This window comes from Eleutherodactylus coqui, chromosome 6 (genome assembly GCF_035609145.1).
Source record: "Eleutherodactylus coqui strain aEleCoq1 chromosome 6, aEleCoq1.hap1, whole genome shotgun sequence".
Classification (NCBI taxonomy): Eukaryota; Metazoa; Chordata; class Amphibia; order Anura; family Eleutherodactylidae; genus Eleutherodactylus; species Eleutherodactylus coqui.
Genome location: NC_089842.1, coordinates 99,926,729 through 99,948,555, shown reverse-complemented (window position 1 = coordinate 99,948,555; position 21,827 = coordinate 99,926,729). Strand labels below are relative to the sequence as shown.

The window sequence follows — 21,827 nt, the reverse complement described above, 5'->3', positions numbered from 1 at the left end:
GTAACTAATTATCATCCTTTCCAGGTCACAGTGAATGCTGGTAATGAGCATGGTTTAGGTATGGGTACAGATATAGATAGAGGGGGGGGGGGGGGGGGGCAGCTGACCTTTTGCATCAGGGCCCCTGAGCCTTTAGTTACGCCCCTGGTAATGAGTACATATCGGTATATTTAACTGTAGACTATATAACTTATCTTTATGATGGATTTAGTTTTCCATTGTGTCTGTAAAAGTTATTGTCTGTTCAGGACTCTTAATGGATCCTATAAAGGTAATGCAGTGGCAAAGGTGTGGCCCCCTTTTGGTAGTTGTGGTTAGCTGCAGTGAGCAGGTTGCTTTGTCTTCTTCCAGAGTTTCTCTTCCCTGTTCATTCATGTCTGTGCCATGTGTGGGTGCGGCACCACAGCTTCATGCTCTGTACACGCCAGCGATGTCTATTTCTCTTTCACAACCTAAAGGATATGAGACATTTCTCGGCTTTTCTTCCTGCTGCTCATACATCTGACTTAAATAAACAGCGAGGGAGGTGGAATCCTGCTTGTGACCTGCCGCTCTGTCACATTGTCTGCCTCTTGTATCTCTTGGCTTCCTGTTGGCTTTGTGAACCTTCTGCTGAGTAATTGTAAAGGTAAGACAAGCAGGATCCCCTCTCATTGTGGGGATGCCTAAACATGGTGGGTGCTAGGACCCAGAGACTAGATTGACCATGTTACATTAGTAGTGCCACCTGCAGATGTTCTTCCGTTGCCAGGAGGGTATTGTGCCCATAACATTTTGCTTTCATTACAATCTAATAACACTGAGTCCTGGGGGGATCCTCCTCCACCGCTGCTGTCAAAGTATGATGGAAACAACTAATAACATTTTAGCTTTAGAGCTCGGGGGAGGGGGTGTCATTTTATTTAAGAGTGGGGGATTGACACTGGAATAACGGAAGGTTATTTGTGTTTTGTTTTTTTCATAGTCGAATAGAGACGGCAAAAGAACACGTCGTGTTGTTATACCCTGTGTTAATACTGGCTGTAATTGTATTTACTGTCACTTTAAATATTTTTTTTTGTTTAATTTTTTTTTTTTGTATCGTTCTGTTTCATTTTTGACAGCTTTTTGCATTTCTTGTATAAATATTGTGTATTTACTGTTATTGTTTTATTTTTCATTCTTGGTATGTTTGGATTTTATTATTGATTTTGTTTTATTTATGGCAGGCTCACGGGAGGGTAATTTCATCACGCATTACACGATGAATGGAGTCTGTGAAAGTACATTGCTTTCCATTGATGTACTCACACTAGCGGTTTTTTATGGCGTATAATACGCGCATAAAACAGAAGGCAGCATGTTCTATTTTGCACGTATTACGTGCGATAGAGCCCTGTTGCATTTACGGTTCATATGTGCGACATTTATAAGTAATAGTGTGGGAAAGTTTTTAAAAAAATCAATGCGCAGTGAAAAACAGCAGTTTACGAATACGCTCTTGTAAGTTGGCCCTTAGGGTAGTTTTACAAATGTGGCACGGAATCCGCTTTCTTGCTCCGTTCGGGGAGCAGGAAAGTGGAATCCCCGCAGTCGAACGGTTCTGTCTCTGGATGGAACTGAACAGCACCAGACAGACCCCATTGACTTTAGTGGATTCCGCCCAACTGCCCAGCTTTTGGACTGAAGAGAGTGCTGCATGCACTACACAGCCCTGTAGTAAACTTGTACTATAGAGCCGTGTCCATAGTTATGTTGATTATTATTGGAAACGGTCAGCAAGCTTGAGGGCAAACACCCATGTTTAACAAATGGGCAGATATTCCCGAACAGTCCGTACATCTAGGGCACTTTTTTCCAGTGATTGTGGAAAAAAAAACTGCATCTGTGATGATTTTTTCTTCTGGAGCCGATGGCACTTGGACAGGCTAGGTCTTATTCATAGCTATGCTATGACCGTATCCTCATTGCGTGTTACCCGCGCAGTTTTTGCACACGTAATTGTGCTGCTCACACAAAAATAAATAGCGGCATGCTCCATCTTGGCATTTATTAAGCGCGCAGACATGCCAAGATAGTTTATAGAGATTGGCAGCAAGTACACATTGTCAGTGTGTGTTTACCTGCTGCATGCTGGAAACGTATGTCATGTGAGCCCGGTCTAAGGTTTAGTTTTTTGGCCAAAACACGTAGGTCCCTGTTCGCACAAGTGAGTGTTTTTACCTTTTCTATGTATATATTCTAATAAACATTCATTTTTTTGTGAGAAGGGCTGGAGCGAGATACATGTGTTTTTCCATGATCCATAGTAATTACTAGTTAACTAGTGATTAGTGATGTTGGGCAGACAGTAGTTGCCTTCTGCAAGTCACACATTCGTTCCACTAAGTGGCACCTGAAATATCCTAATGAGCAGTTATAGTGTTATAGTTTGCATGTATTACATAGTAATATTTTAATTAGTGGGTAAACCAAAAGTGTAGAAGAGATAAGACACGGCAGAGCTGCCTTGCTGAGGCTTTCTCCATTTCCTATTGAAACCAAATCAAGCGTTCATGTGTATGATGGTCACGAAAAGACATGGAAGTTGGCCGACAGCTATTGAAGGTGTATGGGCGTTTTCCACTTATATCTAGTTTTGCGAAAGCTTGGTAAGAACATAATGGCCACTGTAGATTCCATGTGGGGTCAATACCCAGCTTTCCCAGGCTGCTGAATGACACATCTTTAAAGGGATTGTCCCACTTCTAAAATTGACGATCTATCCTCAGAATCGGTCATTGACCCCCACTGTTCAGCAGATCTCTGCGGCTGCTGTTCTAATGTACGGAATTGCATTGTTGTCAGAAGTAGATGGCTTCATATATCACAGAGCGGCCTAGCAAGGCACTGCAGGCTAAGTCTCATACATTTCAATGCCACTGTGCAATGTACAAAGCTCTTATGCTGACAACAAAGTAACTCTATATATTAGAACACCAGCCCCAGCGATCAGCTAATGAAGACTTATCCTGAGGATAAGTCCTCAATCTTCAAAGCGGGACAACCAATTTATACATGCACGCACGCACGCGCACGCACGCGCACGCACGCACACGCACACGCACACGCACACACACACACACACACACACACACACACACACACACACACACACACACACTTAAAGGGGTTGTACCAGAATAGCAAGTTACCACTTATCCACAGGATAGGGAGTAATTTGCTGATTGCTGGGAGTCTCACTGCTGAGACCCCTGCCCATCTGTAGAAGGGGACTCCCATGTCCCGCTCTCCTGTCACTGCAGGAGTTGCTTCTACCCCCACAGTAATGCCACTTTAAAAGGAACGCTGGCATCTAATGTATTTCAAGTACCAAAAAGAATGTCCATCAGAGGCGTACAGATGTGAAGAGATGTAGCAGAGCTGAATTTGTCACCACAAATAGCACATTGTAATCCATATCCATACTAATACTCTAAATACCAAAGTAACTCTGTTAGTTTGTTACCTTTTCATGGCTAAACCGCTGAAGCAATTTTGATGAAGTCTGGCAGGGTGCAACTAGGCAGTTCTCTAGGGAACATAACAAAGCAGATTTATTTGGTGATGTGCAGGTGCTCCTCTGTCGGTGCAGCGAGGTGGAGGGGAAGGGGGTGCACATCATAAGCTATGCCTACACAAACAGGCAGACATGTGAGGGCAGACGTCGTTGCCGCACGTATGCGGTTATTAAGCTAGCAGGGATACCCGGCGTTGCCCAGGATTAAAACTTGAACGAAAGACACATTAACATGGATTGGGATTTTAAAGAAAATTTGTGTTGCCCATAGCAACCAATTATGGCACAGGTTTTATTTTACCTCAGCCATACAACAAATGAAAGCTGGGCTGTGCGACACAAACAGACAGATTTTTGCCTTATAACTTGAACGATAGACACATTAATGGCTGCAATTCTCTCTAAAATATAGCTTTTGCGATGATTAGCAGTAAGGCTCAAGGGCAAACACTTAAGGTAGCAGGTGTACATTTAGAAAAAAAACATGTTTTTCTCATGGGCAACTGTATGTGGCATGCTCACCTGTATAGGGCCCACAAAAGCTTTATAACCTAGCAAGAGCTAACCAGACCAAAAACAGACAGAACTGTCTGACAGCAGATTGTAGTTACATTCCTACAGTATATCATCTGAAGAGATGGTGGCAGAGGCACTTCATCTGCAGTCAGCACTTGTGGGGTCCAGGTATCCGCTGCTGTATGCAGACTGGAGGCTTATTGTAATGATGACAGAATGAGCATCTGCCCGTGGACAAGCTTTTAAACCTCATGTAAAGGCAGTGGCCTAAAGTACCTATGTCGTCCTTCATTCACTGTTGAAAAAAACTGTGCCCATATAACATAGTTATATAATGACCACATAACAATAATAATAATAATAATTATTTGTATAGCGCCAACTTATTCCGCAGCACTTTCAGGCATGGATAAATGTAAAACAATTCAACAATTGCAACAATTACAATGTGAGATACATTGGGTTAGACACAAATGGGTTGAGGGTGGTACCGGAGGTGCAGGGGTTGGGGAACACAGGCAATAGGAAATTTTATGTACAGATCATCATTTATCAGAAGGCAAACAGGGTGGGGCACCATAGGGAGGGGCGAGGGACTAGGTCAGGAGATTTGGTATACTTCCCTGAAGAGGTGCGTTTTTAAGGCACGTCTGAAATTTCGTGCATCGGGAATTGTCTGGATGCCTTGGGGTAGAGCATTCCAGAGGATGGGTGCTGCTCTAGTGAAGTCCTGTAGGCGAGCATGAGAGGTTCGGATTACAGGGGTGTTTAGTCTGCAGTGGATGGGCAGCCAATGCAGCGACTGGCACAATGCAGAGGCGTCTGAATAACGACTGGATAGAAAAATGAGTCTAGCTGCTGCATTTAGTATGGATTGGAGTGGAGCGAGTCTAGTGCGGGGGAGGCCAATGAGTAGCGAGTTGCAGTAGTCAAGCCGGGAGTGGATGAGCGCAACCACGAGCGTCTTTAGCGTGTCCGTGGTTAGGAACGGACGTATTTTAGCAATATTTCTGAGGTGCATGTGGCATGTTTGGGCCAGAGATTGGATATGGGGGGCAAAGGAGAGGTCAGAGTCCAGTGTGACCCCAAGGCATCGGGCATGCCGTCTGGGGGTTATGATGGTGCTAGACACTGGAATGGAGATGTTGAGGGGAGGTCGGTTAGAAGGTGGAAAGACAAGGAGGTCAGTTTTAGAGAGGTTTAGTTTGAGAAAAAGGGAGGACATAGTGTTAGAGACAGCGGACAGACAGTCAGTGATATTTTGGAGGAATGGTCCAGAGATCTCACGAGAGGAGGTGTATAGTTGGGTGTCATCAGTGTAGAGATGGTATTGGAGGCCAAATCTGTGGATGGTTTGTCCAATTGGGGCAGTATAGATAGAGAAAAGAAGGGGACCAAGGACCGAGCCCTGAGGTACCCCGACAGCGAGAGGAAGTGGAGCAGAGATAGAACCAGCAAAGGAGACACTGAAAGAGCTGTCAGAGAGGTAGGAAGAGAACCAGGAGAGAGCAGTATCCTTTAGACCAATAGAGCGGAGCATAGTGAGAAGGAGATTATGGTTGACAGTGTCAAATGCAGCAGACAGGTCAAGGAGGAATAGTAGGGAGTAATCACCTCTCGACTTTGCAGTCATCAGGTCATTTGTTACTTTTGTAAGGGCAGTTTCGGTCGAGTGTAGAGAGCGGAAACCAGACTGGAGGGGGTCGAGGAGCGAGTTGTCAGCGAGAAAGCGAGTAAGGCGGGAGTAGACCAGGCGTTCCAGTAATTTGGAGATAAAGGGGAGGTTTGAGACGGGTCAGTAGTTGGCAGCATTAGTCGGGTCCAGGGTTGGTTTTTTGAGCAGAGGGGATATAATGGAGTGTTTGAATGAGGAGGGAAAAGTGCCAGAAGTTAGGGAGAGGTTGCAGATTGTGGTAAGGTGAGTAATGAGAGCTGGGGAAAGGGAGCGGAGGAGGTGAGAGGGGAGAGGGTCGCTAGCGCAGGTGGTGGGGCGGGCAACGGAAAGGAGCCTGGAGACTTCTTCCTCTGTCGTTGGTTCTAGCGTAGATAGTGAGGAGGTGCTGGGTGCAGTGCTGATGAAACTGGGATCAGGGCTAACCATGCAGGTTTCAGAGATTTCTTTTCGAATGTGGTCTATTTTTTTTTTTTTTCTTTGAAATAGGCAGCTAGTTCTCCAGCAGTCAGGTCTGTCGCAGGGGCCTGTTCATTGGGGCTGAGGAGGGAGTGAAAGGTCTCGAAAGAGTTGTTTGGGGTTGTGGGATAGTGAGGAGACAAGGGAGGTGAAATAAACTTGTTTGGCATGGTGAAGGGCTAGGTTATACGTTTTAAGCATGAATTTGAAGTGGAGGAAGTCTGCTGGCAGCTTTGACTTTCTCCACAGCCGCTCGGCGCACCTAGAGCACCGCCGGATGAAGCGCGTTTGGGACGTGAGCCAGGGTTGCCGTGGTCTGCGTTTGACAGCTCGCGTCACGGGCGGTGCCACTTCATCCAGGGCACGGCTGAGGGTGGTGTGGTAATATTCGGCTGCCAGGTTAGGGCAGGGGAGGTGAGAGATAGGCGATAGGGAGGACTGAATAGTTTCGGCAAACTGTTTAGTGCGGACAGACTGGAGGTTCCTAGAGGTGCGATAGATAGGAGGGTCAGGAGAGATGCTAGGGTGCCTGATGGAGAAAGAGAGAAGGTTGTGATCTGAGAGTGGAAGTGGGGAGTTAGTAAAGTGAGAGGCAGAGCAGAGACGGAGGAAAACTAAAACGAGAGTGTTACCATCTCTATGAGTGGGGGAGTCAGAGATTAGCGATAGGCCAAGGGAGGAGGTAAGTGTTAAAAGCCGGGAGGAAGATGAGGAGCTGGGGTCGTTAGCAGAAATGTTGAAATCACCAAGGATGAGGGTTGGGATTTCACAGGATAGGAAGTGGGGGAGCCAGGCAGCAAAGTGGTCTAGGAACAGCCGGGTAGGACCTGGGGGGCGGTAAATAACTGCGACACGCAGAGGCAGTGGGCGGAAGAGTCGCAGGGTGTGGACTTCGAAGGAGTGGAAGGTAAGCGAGGAAGCTGAGGGAATGACCTGGAAGGTACAGTTTGGGGAGAGGATGATGCCTACTCCTCCACCGCGTCTTTCATCCGATCTGGGGGTGTGGGAGAACTGCAGGCCATCATAGGACAATGCAGCGGGGGAGGTAGAATCGGACTGCTGTATCCAGGTTTCCGTGAGGGCGAGCAGGTTCAAGTGTTTACTGGTGAAGAGGTCATGGATAGTTGGGAGTTTGTTACACGCAGATTGGGAGTTCCATAGGGCGCATTTGAATGGGGCATTTTGGTAGAGAACAGTACGGGGTGGGCCTGGGTTGGGGGAGATGTCCCCTGCAGCTAGGAGTAGCAGGGTAGCAAGGGTGAGCACATGGCTAGGGGATTTGTGTGGGTGTCTGAGGCGTTTCTCTGCAGTATTGGGGGGTTGAAGGCGTCTTAGGAAGTTGAACAGTACATGGGAGCCATACATAGGTGAGGAGAGGAGGGAGGGGCTGATGTGGATGGAGTGTGTTGGGGCTGGGCGTTGAAGGAAAGTGTTAAGGCTTGTAAAGAGGATAGTGAAGGAGATTAATGCGAAGAGGAGAGCATGTCCCTCCAGGCTTTGGACAGTTGTGCAGTTGTCTCCTGCTCTGTGGAACTGCGCTGTATAACTGCATCATTCAACAGCATCAAACACTTGTTGCGACACTTAGTGCTGGAGACATCAGGTGACGCAGCCTCTGGTGAGGCATGGAGGGTAGAACTGACTTTAAAGTTCTGGCTACAGGACTTCAGCTGGGAGGGACTTGTTACAAAGGTTTGGAATCTATGGGAAATTGATCCCTTCTGGAATCGGCATTTGTTTACAAGGGGCGGTTCATTATCACGATTGGCTTAGTTATCTCAGACATAGGTGATATAGGTTCCCTATATAATTGGGGCATGATCCCTGCTCTCATTTATGCCCTGACCTACCATCCAGGCCAGAGGCCCTATCTGTTTGTTATTTTATGCCTATCCATTCTCATATAGTAGCAGTACCCATAAAATGTGGCCTTGTGATGCTTTTGTTAAAACCCCATATGGTAATCAAATAACTGTGCCCAAATCCTAGGTGAGATAGGGCAATGGTTTAGAGTTGCCTCTTCGAAGTGCGTTGGTGGAGGCCCTGGAGCCTCTTTTTCCAATGCTATGATCCAGTCCTGCCCTGAGGTCCAGTACAAGACAAAACCACTTAAAGATTCCAATGGAGTAGGTCTCTGGGGTCTATTGCTTTTTGGGGTTATTACAGGTTACCGTATTAATTTCCTTGTGTGCAATGATATCCGCAGAGCTCACAATGTAATTAAAGGGAAAATGCACCTGTTCTATAGAGCTAAACACTGGGTTCCAACTAACAGTTCTGTTTTCTCCTCCTTTTCTTTTAGATTGCTGACCATGAAATCTGTCAGAGCAGCAGTGGTTTTACTACGACTAAAATGAACAGTAAGCAAGGTGAGTTCCCCTCCCTCATATTAACTACTAAACTTTAGAAGTGTCTAAAATTCTCATTAATTTTATTAATATATTTCTATGGCAATATTCTCTTCATATGGCAATAGTTAACTGATATAACTCTGCATCTGCCTTGTAGTGGAGTTCACTACATACGGCTTTTTAAAATTTATTTTACTGCTCACATTGAGCTCATCTGTCTTCAATAATTTCCTCAGCTCCCTCTACTGGTGGCTGCAGGCAGCCACAATGCTATCATGTAACTGTCTATGCAGGGGATTTGGATCTCTGTATAAGAAAAATGATATATTATAAAATTAATCAAAACTCTAGACCAACTGAGAAAAAAAAAAAAAAAAGCTGGCCCGTGAGTCCCAATTCTTAGGGCCCTTTTACACGGGCCAACAAATCGTTTACATTCCCGCGGTCAGCGAAAATCTGAACAATTGTCGTTCAATGTAACAGTATGCACAGAAGGAACGATAATTTTGTTTGTTATTCAGTTTCTGCATATCTAAAACACATGGAAAGAGGCTGCTCGTATAAAGGGCTCTTAGTTCAGGCAGTATCACACGACCAGTAATACGCCGTTGGATCAAATACATTGGATTACACAAACCACTCACATTAGCAGGTCGGAATTGCATAATCCACTCGCAGAAAATAAAACGCAGCGTGTTCCATTTTACCGTAGAATCCATGACCAAAGATCCTGTTGTGCTCTATGGTCGCGGATATACCGGCAGCCCATACACAATTGCATTGCATATGGGATGCGGATACCCGTGTCATCGCTAAGCGACGTCGCAGGCAATACAAACAAACCAAAAAATAAAGGTGCACTGCAAATGACCGCATGCATGAGGACGCGTTCAAACGCAATACAATTAGGCACCATATGCAAAGTCACTGGCCGCAGGGTCACATATGGAATCTGATACACTCGTATGAGCCTGGCCTTCTAGTAAAGCAGGTATGCTTTTAGTCTGCATCAGTTACTATGTAAATACATTGCAATTACCTACTGTAAGGCGATAAAAATCTAAATGAACTCTTTAATGATCACCGTTTGTTATTTATTGCGGCAGTTTTAGGGCTTTTTTTCTAGTGCCAAAACAAGAAAAAGAGGAAATCTGGGCAGAGGTCCAGATCTGATGACCTGATGAAGAAGCCTAATGATGGGATTCATTTATCTAACCTGCTGTTTGCTGTATGCAAATGCTGGAATGAGCTTTGCACCTACTGATAAATTCAGTTTATTTTCCACCTTATTGTAAGGAAAGTTTATTAACCCCTTAACGCTAGAGGATGTACAGTTACATCCTGCAGCGTCAGGGTATGTATGAAGAGAGATCGCACGGCATTGCAGCCGGGCGCCTCCTGAAAGCCCCAGGACTGGCATAGAAGAATGCCTATCAAGCCATGCACTTGGGGTGGCTTGATAGAATGCCTGTCCGATCGCAGTATGATGTAATGCTATGGCATTGTGCTTTTTTGGTCACCCCATCTACAAGAAAAAATGTATTAAAAAGCGATCAAAAACTCATACGTACCCCAGAATGGTACCAACGGAAACTACAGGACGTCATGCAACCGAGCCCTTGTACAGCTATGTCAACGGAAAAATAAAAAACGTATGGCGGTCAGAAGATGGCGTCAGATTATTTATTTAATTAAATATCTTTCAAAATAAATAAAAGTAGTACAGGAAAAAAATATAACTTTGGTATCGTCGTAATCGTACCGACCCATACAATAAAGTTATCATGTAATTTTTGTTGCAGTGTATACGCCGTAGAAACAAGACGCACCCAAAGATGGTGGAATTTCAGGATTTTTTTTCCATTTAATTCAACTTAGAATTGTTTTAAAGTTTTTCAGTACATTATATGGTACATTAAATAGTACCTTTCAAAAATACAACTCGTCCCACAAAAAACAAGCCCTCGTACAGTGATGTCGATGGATAAATAAAGGAGATATGATTTTTAAAAGGGGAAAAACCTGAAATGGAAAAAACTAAAATGGGAGAAAAAAGGGCCATGCCCTTAAGGGGTTACGTAACCCACCGCCAAAAAACATGCTTAGAGCAGGGGTGTCAAATCAATTTTCATCTAGGGCAACACCAGCATTATGGTTTCCTTCAAAGGGCAGTTTATAATTGTAAAGCCCCATTTACACAGTGTCGGGCAAATGATGCCCGACACTCGTCCCCCACATACTCGCTCCTTTCCTGCTGCACAGGAGCGAGTATCGTTGGCGATCTGACAGAGCAGCCAGCAGAGGGCCGGACGGCTGGAGGAGATTTCTCTCCTCGTTTTCCCCAACCCCTCTTCATTCACTTAACATAGTGGCCGTTCAGTACTGAACGGCTGCTGTTTACACTGAACCCTCATTGTTTAGGATTTTCTGCAGCATAAACAATGAGCGATGTTCCTAAACGATGTGAACAGCAGCTGTTCGGTGTAAGCAGCAGCTGTTCAGTACTGAACGGCTGCTATGTTAAGTGAATGGAGAGGGAGAGCGAGGAGAGAAATCTGCCCCACTGCGAGCCAACGATGCTTGCTCCTGTGCAACAGCACGGGAGGGAGTACATGTGGGGACGAGTGTCAGACATCATTTGCCCGACACCGAAAAGCTGCAGGATAAGCGCAGCTTCAAAATCCGCAGGTTTTGGAGCGGTTCGGCCGCCGGAATTCCGTTGCAGTTTCTCTCCTCATAGAGAGGAAAGAGGCCGCAATGGAAAAAACAAAATTCACATGCTGCGGCTGTCAATTCCACACCGCAGCGCCGGTTCCACCTGGCTGTGCTGCAAAGGATTGGCTGCCCCGTGTGGACGAGCTTTTTGCAAAATCTCGTCCACATGGCTGGCTACTCCCGGGATTAGGAGCTGTGGGCGGATTTTCCGCACAGAAATTCCTGCTGCAGATCCGTCCCATGTGAACCCAGCCTAATGATATATTAAACCCCAAAGAAGGATATCGGAGGCATCCCAATATTTTCTTTTAGAACATGATGGAATCTTCTTTTAAAGTATTTGCCATAGAGAAAGTTTGGGTGTAGATACGAGGGGGAGATCAATATAGACCGCTTCTCAATCGTGAAGCTTTGTGGATACGTTTGTACCCAAAGTATTAAATATGAAACTTGAATTTACGCTATTTTATGAATATGAGAGGGTTTGTATTTGGCAGTAATGCACTACATGGTGGTTTTTTTAAAATTTATAATGGATTTTTTCATTCCTTCTGGCTTATGGGCAAATATTTCTAACACTTTTCTAATACCTTCCTTTTTAATCTGCACATACCAGTTGGCAGTTCAACTCGCTCTAATTATAATGATAATTGTAAATTGGAAGTTGTTCACATTTGAAAACGGGTGCGCTTTTGGTGCATTTTAGTGAAATCTCATTTTTCTGCACATGCCAGTCATCAGTTCATTCAATTCACTCCAGATATGGTGAGAAATGTGAATTGCAACCTGCTCATTGATTTGCAGTGTGTTATTATCTTGGGATCTCATTTCCTTGCAGCTTGTTAGGGGATAAAAAGCAGGATTTGTACAATGGTATAAAGTGCTGAAAATGTTATGCTTAGAGATTATAAAAAATTACTATACCGCAGTTTATGATTGGGACTTAAAACAAATATTTTGCACCATGTACATTTTTAGAGATCAGGAAAGGAGACTTAATATAAATCAGACAAGAATTTTGGCTTGTGGTCAGCTGTGCAGGTATTCTAGTCCATGTTTTTGCCCTTGCCTGGGAATTAGTCATGTGTTGGTACTTCTTTATTGTATATTAACCTATATTTGGTCAGTAGATATGGAATAGTATAACGCCATGAGTAAGAACGCTTAGGTGAGTTTGAAATGTGTGGGTATGTAGAACCATGTCCACAAAAGTGCTAAGGATTTTAATGACAATTTAGTAGTTAATGGAGTCCTGATTTTATTCCATGTCTGTAAGCTGGAGTTTTACACATTGTGGGAGAGTCAGCTCAGGTAGAGCACGGGGTTGCAGTGTGAGCTGCAGTCAGAGACCACAACAGCAGATATAGGCCCCCTGTCCACGGGCGTTGCGAAGTCTCGCGGCGGAGATCTGCCGCCAAATCTCCGTCGGTCAGCCCTATCTGATAGATTGGCTGGCCGCGAAGAAACAGGCCAATTCGCAGCATGCTGCAAACTGCCCGCCACGAGCGGAGATTCACAATGATTCTCTGCTCATGGACAGGGGCCGGCGCTTTCCAACCGCCGGCGAATACATGTCCATGGACAGGGGGCCATAGTCCATACAGGCTTGGCCTGTGTTTATTACGAAGTACAAAAATAAACAAAACACAGCCTTAACTTCAGGCATAAACAAAATCCTGCTTATCCAGCACTTACTATACAGAGACTGCCCCTGACTATACGTACGACTTGCTGCAGCCGCACAAAAAGCCACACAGTTGAACAAAGTCCAGTTTTCCCTGGGTCAGGGATAAAGCGTCACATGAGACCAGCAGCTTCCAACATGCCTAGCTGAGCCCGACCTCTACTCTTTCTGCAGCCTTGCAGACTTATATGGACTTAGTAATTGCCCAGCCTCTACACCTGGGGAGCTTGTCTCCCCAAAATAAGACCTGGAGTGGAGGGAGGGGAATGGAGAGCCCCACTACCAAGCCTGACATCCATTCCAAAAAACCAGGCCCAAACATGTTTTACAAAACATCTCCAGCAACTACCTTTGCTGGAGATCATACTGCATCCCTGGTTTTTCCCCTGTCCCACATAGTGAGACCCAACTCCCTTCACACCTAATGGGTGTAATACCTGAATCCAGGAGAAACCTAGCGACCATCCACAGTTAACCCCTTCAGTGTCTCACAATATACATATTATTCTGGTGTGTCGCCTTCCTACTGCGGTACTCCAGAAGAAGATGGCAGAACTGTTATCAGCATGCATAGACTGTTAATAACAGCCCTAGGCATCAGGTAATGATTGGAGGCAAAGCATGTTTTTTTTTTAAAACTCGTTTTATTGAATAATATGCATTTTGTACAATAAATGAGTAAATCTTTGGTTACATCTCAGGCTCATTGTGATAATATAGTCAAGGCTCAAGTACATTACATTGACATACAAAGACAGTAAACGTATTGTTTCTGTGTGTCCGCTCATGACGTCTCTGGTAGAGGGTAATGTTCATCCAATTTACAGGTTAGGTCTAGGTAGAGCTTCTCTTAACAGGTTTTGGAACAGGTTTTGTACAGGAACTGTGTTTGTTGATCCGCACCATCCTCCCCATACCTTATCAAATTTTTCGGGCATTTTCTGTTTTTGTAGACTATTTTCTCATATGGCAGTATAGAGTTAATAATGTTTTGCCAGTTTGAGAGTGTCGGGGGGCGCCTGTCCATCCATCGCAGGGCTATTGCCTTACGGGCATAAAACAGTACTTTAGTAAGGAATATCCTGTCGTGGTATTGCCATTGTTCCTCGTCTAAGATACCCAGTAGGCATATTGCTGGCTCAGGTGGTACCGGTATCCGTATTAGTTGGGTCAAGTATTCTGTAATTTCTTCCCAGTACTTATGGATATCTGGGCACGACCATATCAGGTGGCTAAAGTTGGCATTGGCCGCTCGGCAGCGGTGGCACTGACCTGTGGTCGTCCTTTTCATTTTATGGAGTCTGATCGGTGTTAAGTAACACTGATGCAGGATGTATAATTGGGTTAGTTTATTGTTTGCGGCTGGTGATACCATAGTATATGTTGACATTGCAGTTTCCCAATCTTCGTTAGTGAGAGAGGGAATAAGTTCTTTCCATCACTTTCATTGGTGCATCAGGATTCTTGGATTGCAGTAGATGGGTATATAGTACCGATATCAGGCCTTTGGGTCCTTGAGTGCGCAATATGCCTATTAATGGGTATAGTGAGAAGGGTTTTCTAGGCTCCGGGAACTGTGCTGTCAGGGCATGTCTGAGTTGCAGGTATCTAAAGAAGCCCACTCTTGGGACTTGGTATAGTTGTTGTAGTTGCTCAAAAGAGGCCAGGACTCCGTCAATATATAGGTGCTCTAGTGTGGTTATTCCCAGATTAATCCAGAATTGTCTATCTGGTATGCTCATCAGGTGTGGTAGTGTTCTGTTGTCCCACAAAGGTGTCTCCAGAGGAGTGTCCCCCTGTCGAGTCAACCGCCTGCACGCCTGCCATACATTCACTGCAAGTCTATGGATGGGCAGCATCCGTTTAGTCTGTAGTCCTGATTTTTCCAGGAGGATCCAGAGCGATGCCTCTGAAAGAAAGGACATTAGGTGGTGCTCGGAGTTCGGGAGGGGGGAGCCCGACAGCCAATGACGGATATATCTAACCTGTCCTGCTAAGTAGTAGAGTCTAAAGTCTGCCAGTGCCATTCCCGCCATTTCTTTGAGTCGCTGTAAAGTAGCCATACGGAGTTTGGCTCTAGAGTTCCCCCATACAAATGATATTAACGAGTTGTTTTTTTTGAAGAATTTCTGTGGTACTGTTACTTCCGCGTGTTCTAGACAATATAGATATTTTGGGAGTATTATCATCTTTATAAGATTTATTCTGCCCGCTACCGACAGCGGCAGGGAACTCCAAGTTTTGAACTTTTGCTGTATAGTTGCGAATAGGGGGGTAATGTTTAGGTCTAGGCTTAAGGTGTAGTCTCTAGTGATATGGATTCCAAGGTATTTAAATTGCGGGGTGATTTGTAGGTTGCAGTACACATCTCCCATCTTCCAGCCCTCTAGTTTTAAAGGCATAAATGCGGATTTCTGCCAATTGATGCGCAGGCCCAAGAAGTTTCCAAATTTGTTGATTAGGGATATGGCTAACGGCAGGGTGCTCTTGGGGTTGGACATATATAGTATTATGTCGTCCGCATATAGTCCCAGCCTGTCCTCTCTGGATCCTATCTGGATACCTTTATATAACGCATGTTGTCGGATTCTCAGGGTTAGGGGTTCTATGGCGATTGCGAACAGGAGGGGAGAGAGCGGGCAGCCCTGCAGGGTCCCCCTATGGAGTGGGAAGGAGGTGGAAGTCAGACCATTCACCACCACCCTAGCCGTCGGAGACCTATATATAATCTTGATCCATTTGATAAATGCGTCTCCAAATCCAAACCTCCGTAGTGCTCCCATCAAATATAGTCATTCAACTGAGTCGAATGCCTTAGCTGCATCTAGTGACACTAGGGCCCAGTCCGATCTCCATCTCCACCCCATCTGTGCTATCACCTGCGTCCTTCTAATGTTGTCCGATGTAGATTTCCCGGGGATGAAGCCTGTTTGATCAGGGTGTATTATATCTTTTATGGCTTGGTTCAGGCGGGAGGCCAGAATTTTAGTGAGGATTTTGTAGTCGGTATTTAATAAGGAAATAGGCCTATACGAGCCGCATGCCTCCGGGTTTTTATCAGGTTTTAGGATAAGGACTATGTTGGCTTCTGACATTGATTTTGGGAGACTGTTCTTTTCAAACATACAATTGTAAAGGGAGTGCAGGTGTGTAGTTACTACTTTTTGGTAGTGTAGGTAGACCTCTACCGGCAGGCCATCCGGTCCCGGGGTCTCATTTTTGGCCATGTCTTTCATTGCTTCCTCGATCTCCTCCGTTGTAATGGGGGAGTCCAGTTGGGATTTGTGGGTGTCTTGTAGTACTGGGAACGTTATGTCATTTAAGTAATTCTCTAGTTCTTCGGGAGAGTAATTAATCTGGGACTGGTATAGGTCGTTGTAGAATTGCTGGAATCTGTCCAGGATATCTTTTGGGTCTGTGAGTAGTATTCCTGCGGTTGATTTAATTCTTAGTATCGACGGGGGGGGGGGGGGGGGGGGGGGGGCGTTTCTTGTCGGGCCATAAATGCTAATAATTTGCTAGATTGGTTTCCCAATTCGAAGAAGGATTGTCGGGTAAAGAATAGGTTCCTCTGGGCCCTTTCTTTTAGGTATAGTAGGTAGTCTCTACCTGTTTTGAGCCATTTATTCCTTTTGTTGTCTGAGGGTCAGCGATGTATTCTTTTTCTAATAGTTGGCATTGTTCTGCCAGGAGTTCCCCCTCCCGCGCCGTGGCTTTTTTAATATAAGAGATTGAGGACCTAAAGCATCCTCTGAGTATAGTTTGAACGCCTCCCAAACCAGCATCATTTCTGAGTGCATCTCGTGTGCCTCGTAGAATATTTAGATCTGGTCCGGTATACGATCATTTGGGCCAAGTAACGAGAGCCAGAATGGGTGTATCTTCGGTCTCTTAATAGTGGCTGGGCCTGGATTTTTTAAAACCATACGGATTGGCGAGTGATCCGAGATCCCTTGGGGTAAGAACTCTATGGAGTCTATTTTAGGGAACAGTCCGGGGGATCCGAATATGTAGTCTATTCGGCTAAGTGCGTGATTATGGGCTGCATGGCAGGTGAACCCCTGCTGCTGTGGGTGGAGTACTCACCATAAATCTAGCCATCCTGTTACTGAAATTATAGAGGCCAGGCGGGTCACACTCATGTCTCTCTCCCTCCGAGCACCACCCCCGAATCTATCCAGGAGGGGATCCATTATCATGTTCATATCTCCCATGCAAATGGTCATTGCATCTGGTGAGAATGAAGCAAATTGGATGCCCTCTGCCAGGAGAGCAGTTGTTGCTGGTGGTGGGTTATAGTAGCACAATAGGACATATGGGTCATTATGGATCCTGGCTCTAACAAAAATGAATCTTCCCTCTGGATCCTTTTTAAGTTGCTCAACTATCCCATCTAAGTGACCTTCCGACCAGCAGGGACACTCCTCTGGAGTATGATGTATGATGTGTGTGCGGACCACTGTACCCATGGTTTTAGCAGCACTCTCGTGGTGTGAGGTGGGTCTCCTGCAGGCACAGTACATGTGGTCGCCAGGAGCGTATTAAAGAATTTATTGTTGATCGCTTTCTGGCTGATCCCATGCCTCTGACGTTCCAGGACACACAAGTTACCTCCGCCATAGGTAGGGACAGGTTAACTGGGTCCGGATAAATTTACATATTGTATTCTGGCCGTCAGGAGTCCCCTCGCGACGCCCGGCAGCATTTTTATCACTGCAAAGCATGTTTTTAATGTAGGGTAAACGGCAAACAAAAAAACACACAAAAATGAAACTTCTTTCCACCCCCATCCCCCCCAAAAAATCAAAAGTCATTAGCTTTTATTTTTTATGTATACAAAATGTTGCCATTAAAAGTTTACAACTCAACCTACCAAAAAAAAAAGACGTAACACAACTACATGAACGAAAAAATAAATGTTATGGTTCTTGTAACAATGAAAAAACAAAAAAAAATGTTTGACTCTTAGGGCACATTCAGACGACCGTATATCAGCCGCGTATTCACGCCAACCGATATACGGCGTCCCTCTCTGCAGGGGGAGGAGGCTGGAAGAGCCGGGAGCAGTGCTCTGAGCTCCCGCCCCCTCTCTGCCTCCTCCCCACCTCCCTGCATTATTTTCAATGAGGAGAGGTGGGACGGGGGCGGAGCTAATTCCTGGTATCTAGCCCCGCCCCCACCCGACCTCTCATTGCAAATAGTGCAGAGGGCGGAGAGGGGGTGAGAGGGGGCTGAAGCTTGGATCAATGCATAATACTACATAGGTGCCTTATAGGCTTGACATAACATTGGGTGTGCATTGACTAATCCAAGGTCATGCGGACTATTTGGAGGCTTGTAACATTGAAAGCTACTGTGTAGACCAACTGTGAGTTTCCCCTTAAAGGGGTTGTCCCGCGCCGAAACGGGTTTTTTGTTTTTTTTAACACCCCCCCCCCCCCCCCCCCCCCCCCCCGTTCGGCGCGAGACAACCCCGATGCAGGGGTTAAAAAAGAACACCGGAGAGTGCTTACCTGAATCCCCGCGCTCCGGTGACTTCTTACTTACCTGCTGAAGATGGCCACCGGGATCTTCTCTCTCGGTGGACCGCAGGGCTTCTGTGCGGTCCATTGCCGATTCCAGCCTCCTGATTGGCTGGAATCGGCACGTGACGGGGCGGAGCTACACAGAGCCGCTCTCCGGCACGAGCGATCCCATTCATAAAAGAAGAAGACCTGGACTGCGCAAGTGCGTCTAATTTGGAGCTTAGACGCTGAAAATTAGACGGCTCCATGGAAACGAGGACGCTAGCAACGGAGCAGGTAAGTGAAAAATTTCTTATAACTTCTGTAGGGCTCATAATTAATGCACAATGTACATTACAAAGTGCATTAATATGGCCATACAGAAGTGTATAGACCCACTTGCCTTCGCGTGACAACCCCTTTAATGATAGGCCAAACAGCGGAGAATCACAGCATGCCTTGATTTTAATCACACGAGCCCAAAATCGCTATGATTTTCCGCTTATGTGCAGTAGGCTGCGCTTTCCATAGTTATCATATGGAAAGCGTGTCATGCAAGCTCCGCGTGCGATTTATCGCCGCAGATCTCGCAATGACACCTCACCTATGGACAGCAAGCTTTAATATCAAAAATACATGCAAAATTAAGGGGTTAATTAACTCCTCTGTTCTGTCTCAAATGCAGCTCTGCAACTTCTAGTTTTATAAGAAACTATATTCATAGCAATCCTTATCTGTTTTTAAAGGGATACTGACCAATAACTTTATGTAGGATACAGAGTATATGGCAATAGTTTGTTTTTACATCCTGCCTTTATATTACATTTTTAGGACCCATTGGCACAGATCCCTACAGTATAGAATGCTATTGGGGTGCAGAAGTTTCAGTGCTAAAAAAAAAGGGCCTATAATGGTTAAAGTGGCACCATTTACTATGTATGTTACCATCCGGATGATTGTAATGCTATGAAAGTAAGATCCTGCAAAGTTCAACATAAGACTCTTGTCAGAAATGTAGCTACATAAACATTGTTACGGATTACATATCCTTGTTTAATAATATGCCAAGTAGAAAACTGTTAGGCTAGGTTCACATGGGGCGGATTCCCGACGGAAATCCCGCGATTTGGCCGCAGCGAAAAACCGCGAGATTTTCGCCAGGAGAACCGCTGCTTCAAAACCCGCGGCGGTTTGAAGCGGCCTGGTTGCTCGCTCTTCCGCTGCGGCTGGCGCTCCTATAGAGGAAAGCGCGTCCGCAGCGGAAAGAAAAAAAAGAACCTGCTGTGGTCGGCAAATCCGCGCAGCAGCGGCGGCTTCTGCCGGCTTAGTCGCAATGGATTTGCCGGCCCATGTGGACGAGATTTCTAAGAAATCTCGTCCACATGGCTGGCTAATCCCAGGATTAACGGCCGCATCCGGATTTGCCGCTGCGAAATTTCGCACGGAATTTCCACGGTAAATCCGCCCCATGTGAACCCAGCCTTAAAATTTTCCTGACTGCATGATCATCCAGTACAGTTCCTTATGGTATATGGAATGTGTGATGGACTAATCACTGGGCTGCACTATTTTACAAGATGCTACTGCCCCATTTAACACCAAGTTGGTTCTGTTCAAGTCTTGCAAGTCTCATAAGATCTAAAAGCTCAGAGCCCTTGAGAAAATGTTTATTTAACCGATGTCTCTTCTACAGTAAAAACAAACACTCCCAACAAATCCCGTCCTCCCTCTGGATCAGCAGTATTCTAGAATGTAAATAGAGATCAAGGACACACTGAATGAAAGGATACTAAACTAACCAGAGGTGAGAAAGTAAAAGGGCCAGTCACCCTGGAGCTCCCCGCAGTGCAGGAGCATTAGAAGAGGTCACACAAATGGATGTAAATGTCTTTGGAGGTTTCTCAACACTATCTAAAGTAGTCATCATTGGAAAGAAAGGAACACAGGACAGTTCCCATACTTTTACATAGGCTGATTATCAGCCAAAAAATCTCTCAAATGAGTGATTGTTGTCCAATATAAAATGGGACCCGACAGGGTACTGCGCAAGAAAACGCTCATTACTCGCTTTATTTGAGCTCGCAGAAACAAAGCGACTAGTGAGAGACTTCTCACTCAATGTAAACAGGCAGCCGTTCATCTAGGAACAACTGCCTGTTCGCAATGAATGCACGTGGGCGACTGTAAGATCTCCAGTGCTCTCCGCCTGCATTCGCTGAATGACTATCGCTCCTGCGTGAAAGCACATAAGTTACAGTCATTCTGATGGCTGTTGACAGTTACCGTTTGTAAAAGTACCTGTAAGCATTTTTCAAGATAGGGCGTTCAAGTGAATGGAGGTGGAGCCAGACGGGGATCATTCCGCCCCCTTCCATTCACTGAAAATAGGAGTTTCCTAAACATTGAGCAACTCCTGTTTACACTGAGCAAGCAGACGCTTAGCAGTTGTCTCTTTTCAGTGAGCTGAATCGGAATGACTAGCAAGACTGAGTAACTTTTTGCTCAGCGCCTTATTTATTGTCATGTGTTCACAGGTTGACAGTAACCCAAAAATCACCTATTTGAGAGATTTACTCAGGCGACTATAGGCCAGTGTTAAAGTACCTTTTTTCTGGTCTGAAAATGACTGGGAACAATTACGCATCCTCCTGTGGGCCCCTCTCTAGCCTGAATGGCTGAAAAAGGGACAACAATAGCCTATATGCATCCATTCTTCATCTGTCCTGAACAGTAAAGCTGACCATACACATTAGATTAATGTAGGTTGAAGCATCTCATTTTGGTGGGATTGGCCAGCCATCTAATGTATATGGGACCTCTGAACTGTCCCCAGATGGCAGATCTCAGGGGAGAGAAGGATTGGGTAGTTAGATCTTAACATTCCAATTCCTTCTGTTATCCTTTTGTTCTCAGGGAGATAAGCCACCATAGCCACAGTAGTCTGACAGTGGCTTACTTCCCTTTCCCCATGGAGAGCACATACATGCACCGCCAAGTGCAGTATATAAGTGTATGTGGTTGGAAGAGATACGTCCGACAGCTGTCTAAACTGCATAGTAATCTTCAGTCTGCCTAGATATGTGTGGTCTTATTGAAGCAATGGATGTAGCTCTGTATAGCTAAGCTGATATGCCTTTCAGGACCTCCAACAACTGTGTGTAAACTCTGTCCTAGCAAACATTAGTGCAGGTTTTCCTGAAATGGCTCAATAGACTTTTCACTTGACACGAGCCTTGTATCAATAGACTCCTGCACTGAATATTGCTGCTTTATGTCATCTCGTGGTTTTATCCTGGTGAAATAACTAATAATGTTACAATGTATCTATTTCATCTTCTTTGTGCCTGCAGGATGGAGAGCCTTTGCTGCCTTCCTTACTGTCATGTTA

At 45.3% G+C, this 21,827-nt stretch overlaps 1 protein-coding gene across 5 annotated transcripts in view; it reads left to right on the top strand.

The window, feature by feature from the left end:
* LOC136632408 (CMP-N-acetylneuraminate-beta-galactosamide-alpha-2,3-sialyltransferase 4-like) overlaps window positions 1-21,827 on the top strand; it is a 169,255-nt gene that overhangs the window by 113,910 nt on the left and 33,518 nt on the right. For 4 of the 5 annotated variants that reach the window (XM_066607262.1, XM_066607260.1, XM_066607259.1 and 1 more), the window contains one exon: window positions 8,488-8,554. In XM_066607262.1, coding sequence (XP_066463359.1) covers window positions 8,539-8,554 — 16 coding nt within the window. In that variant the 5' untranslated portion in view covers window positions 8,488-8,538. Of the gene's footprint in view, window positions 1-457; window positions 629-8,487; window positions 8,555-21,827 lie in introns of those variants that run through there. The other variant, XM_066607263.1, reaches the window with a different exon arrangement.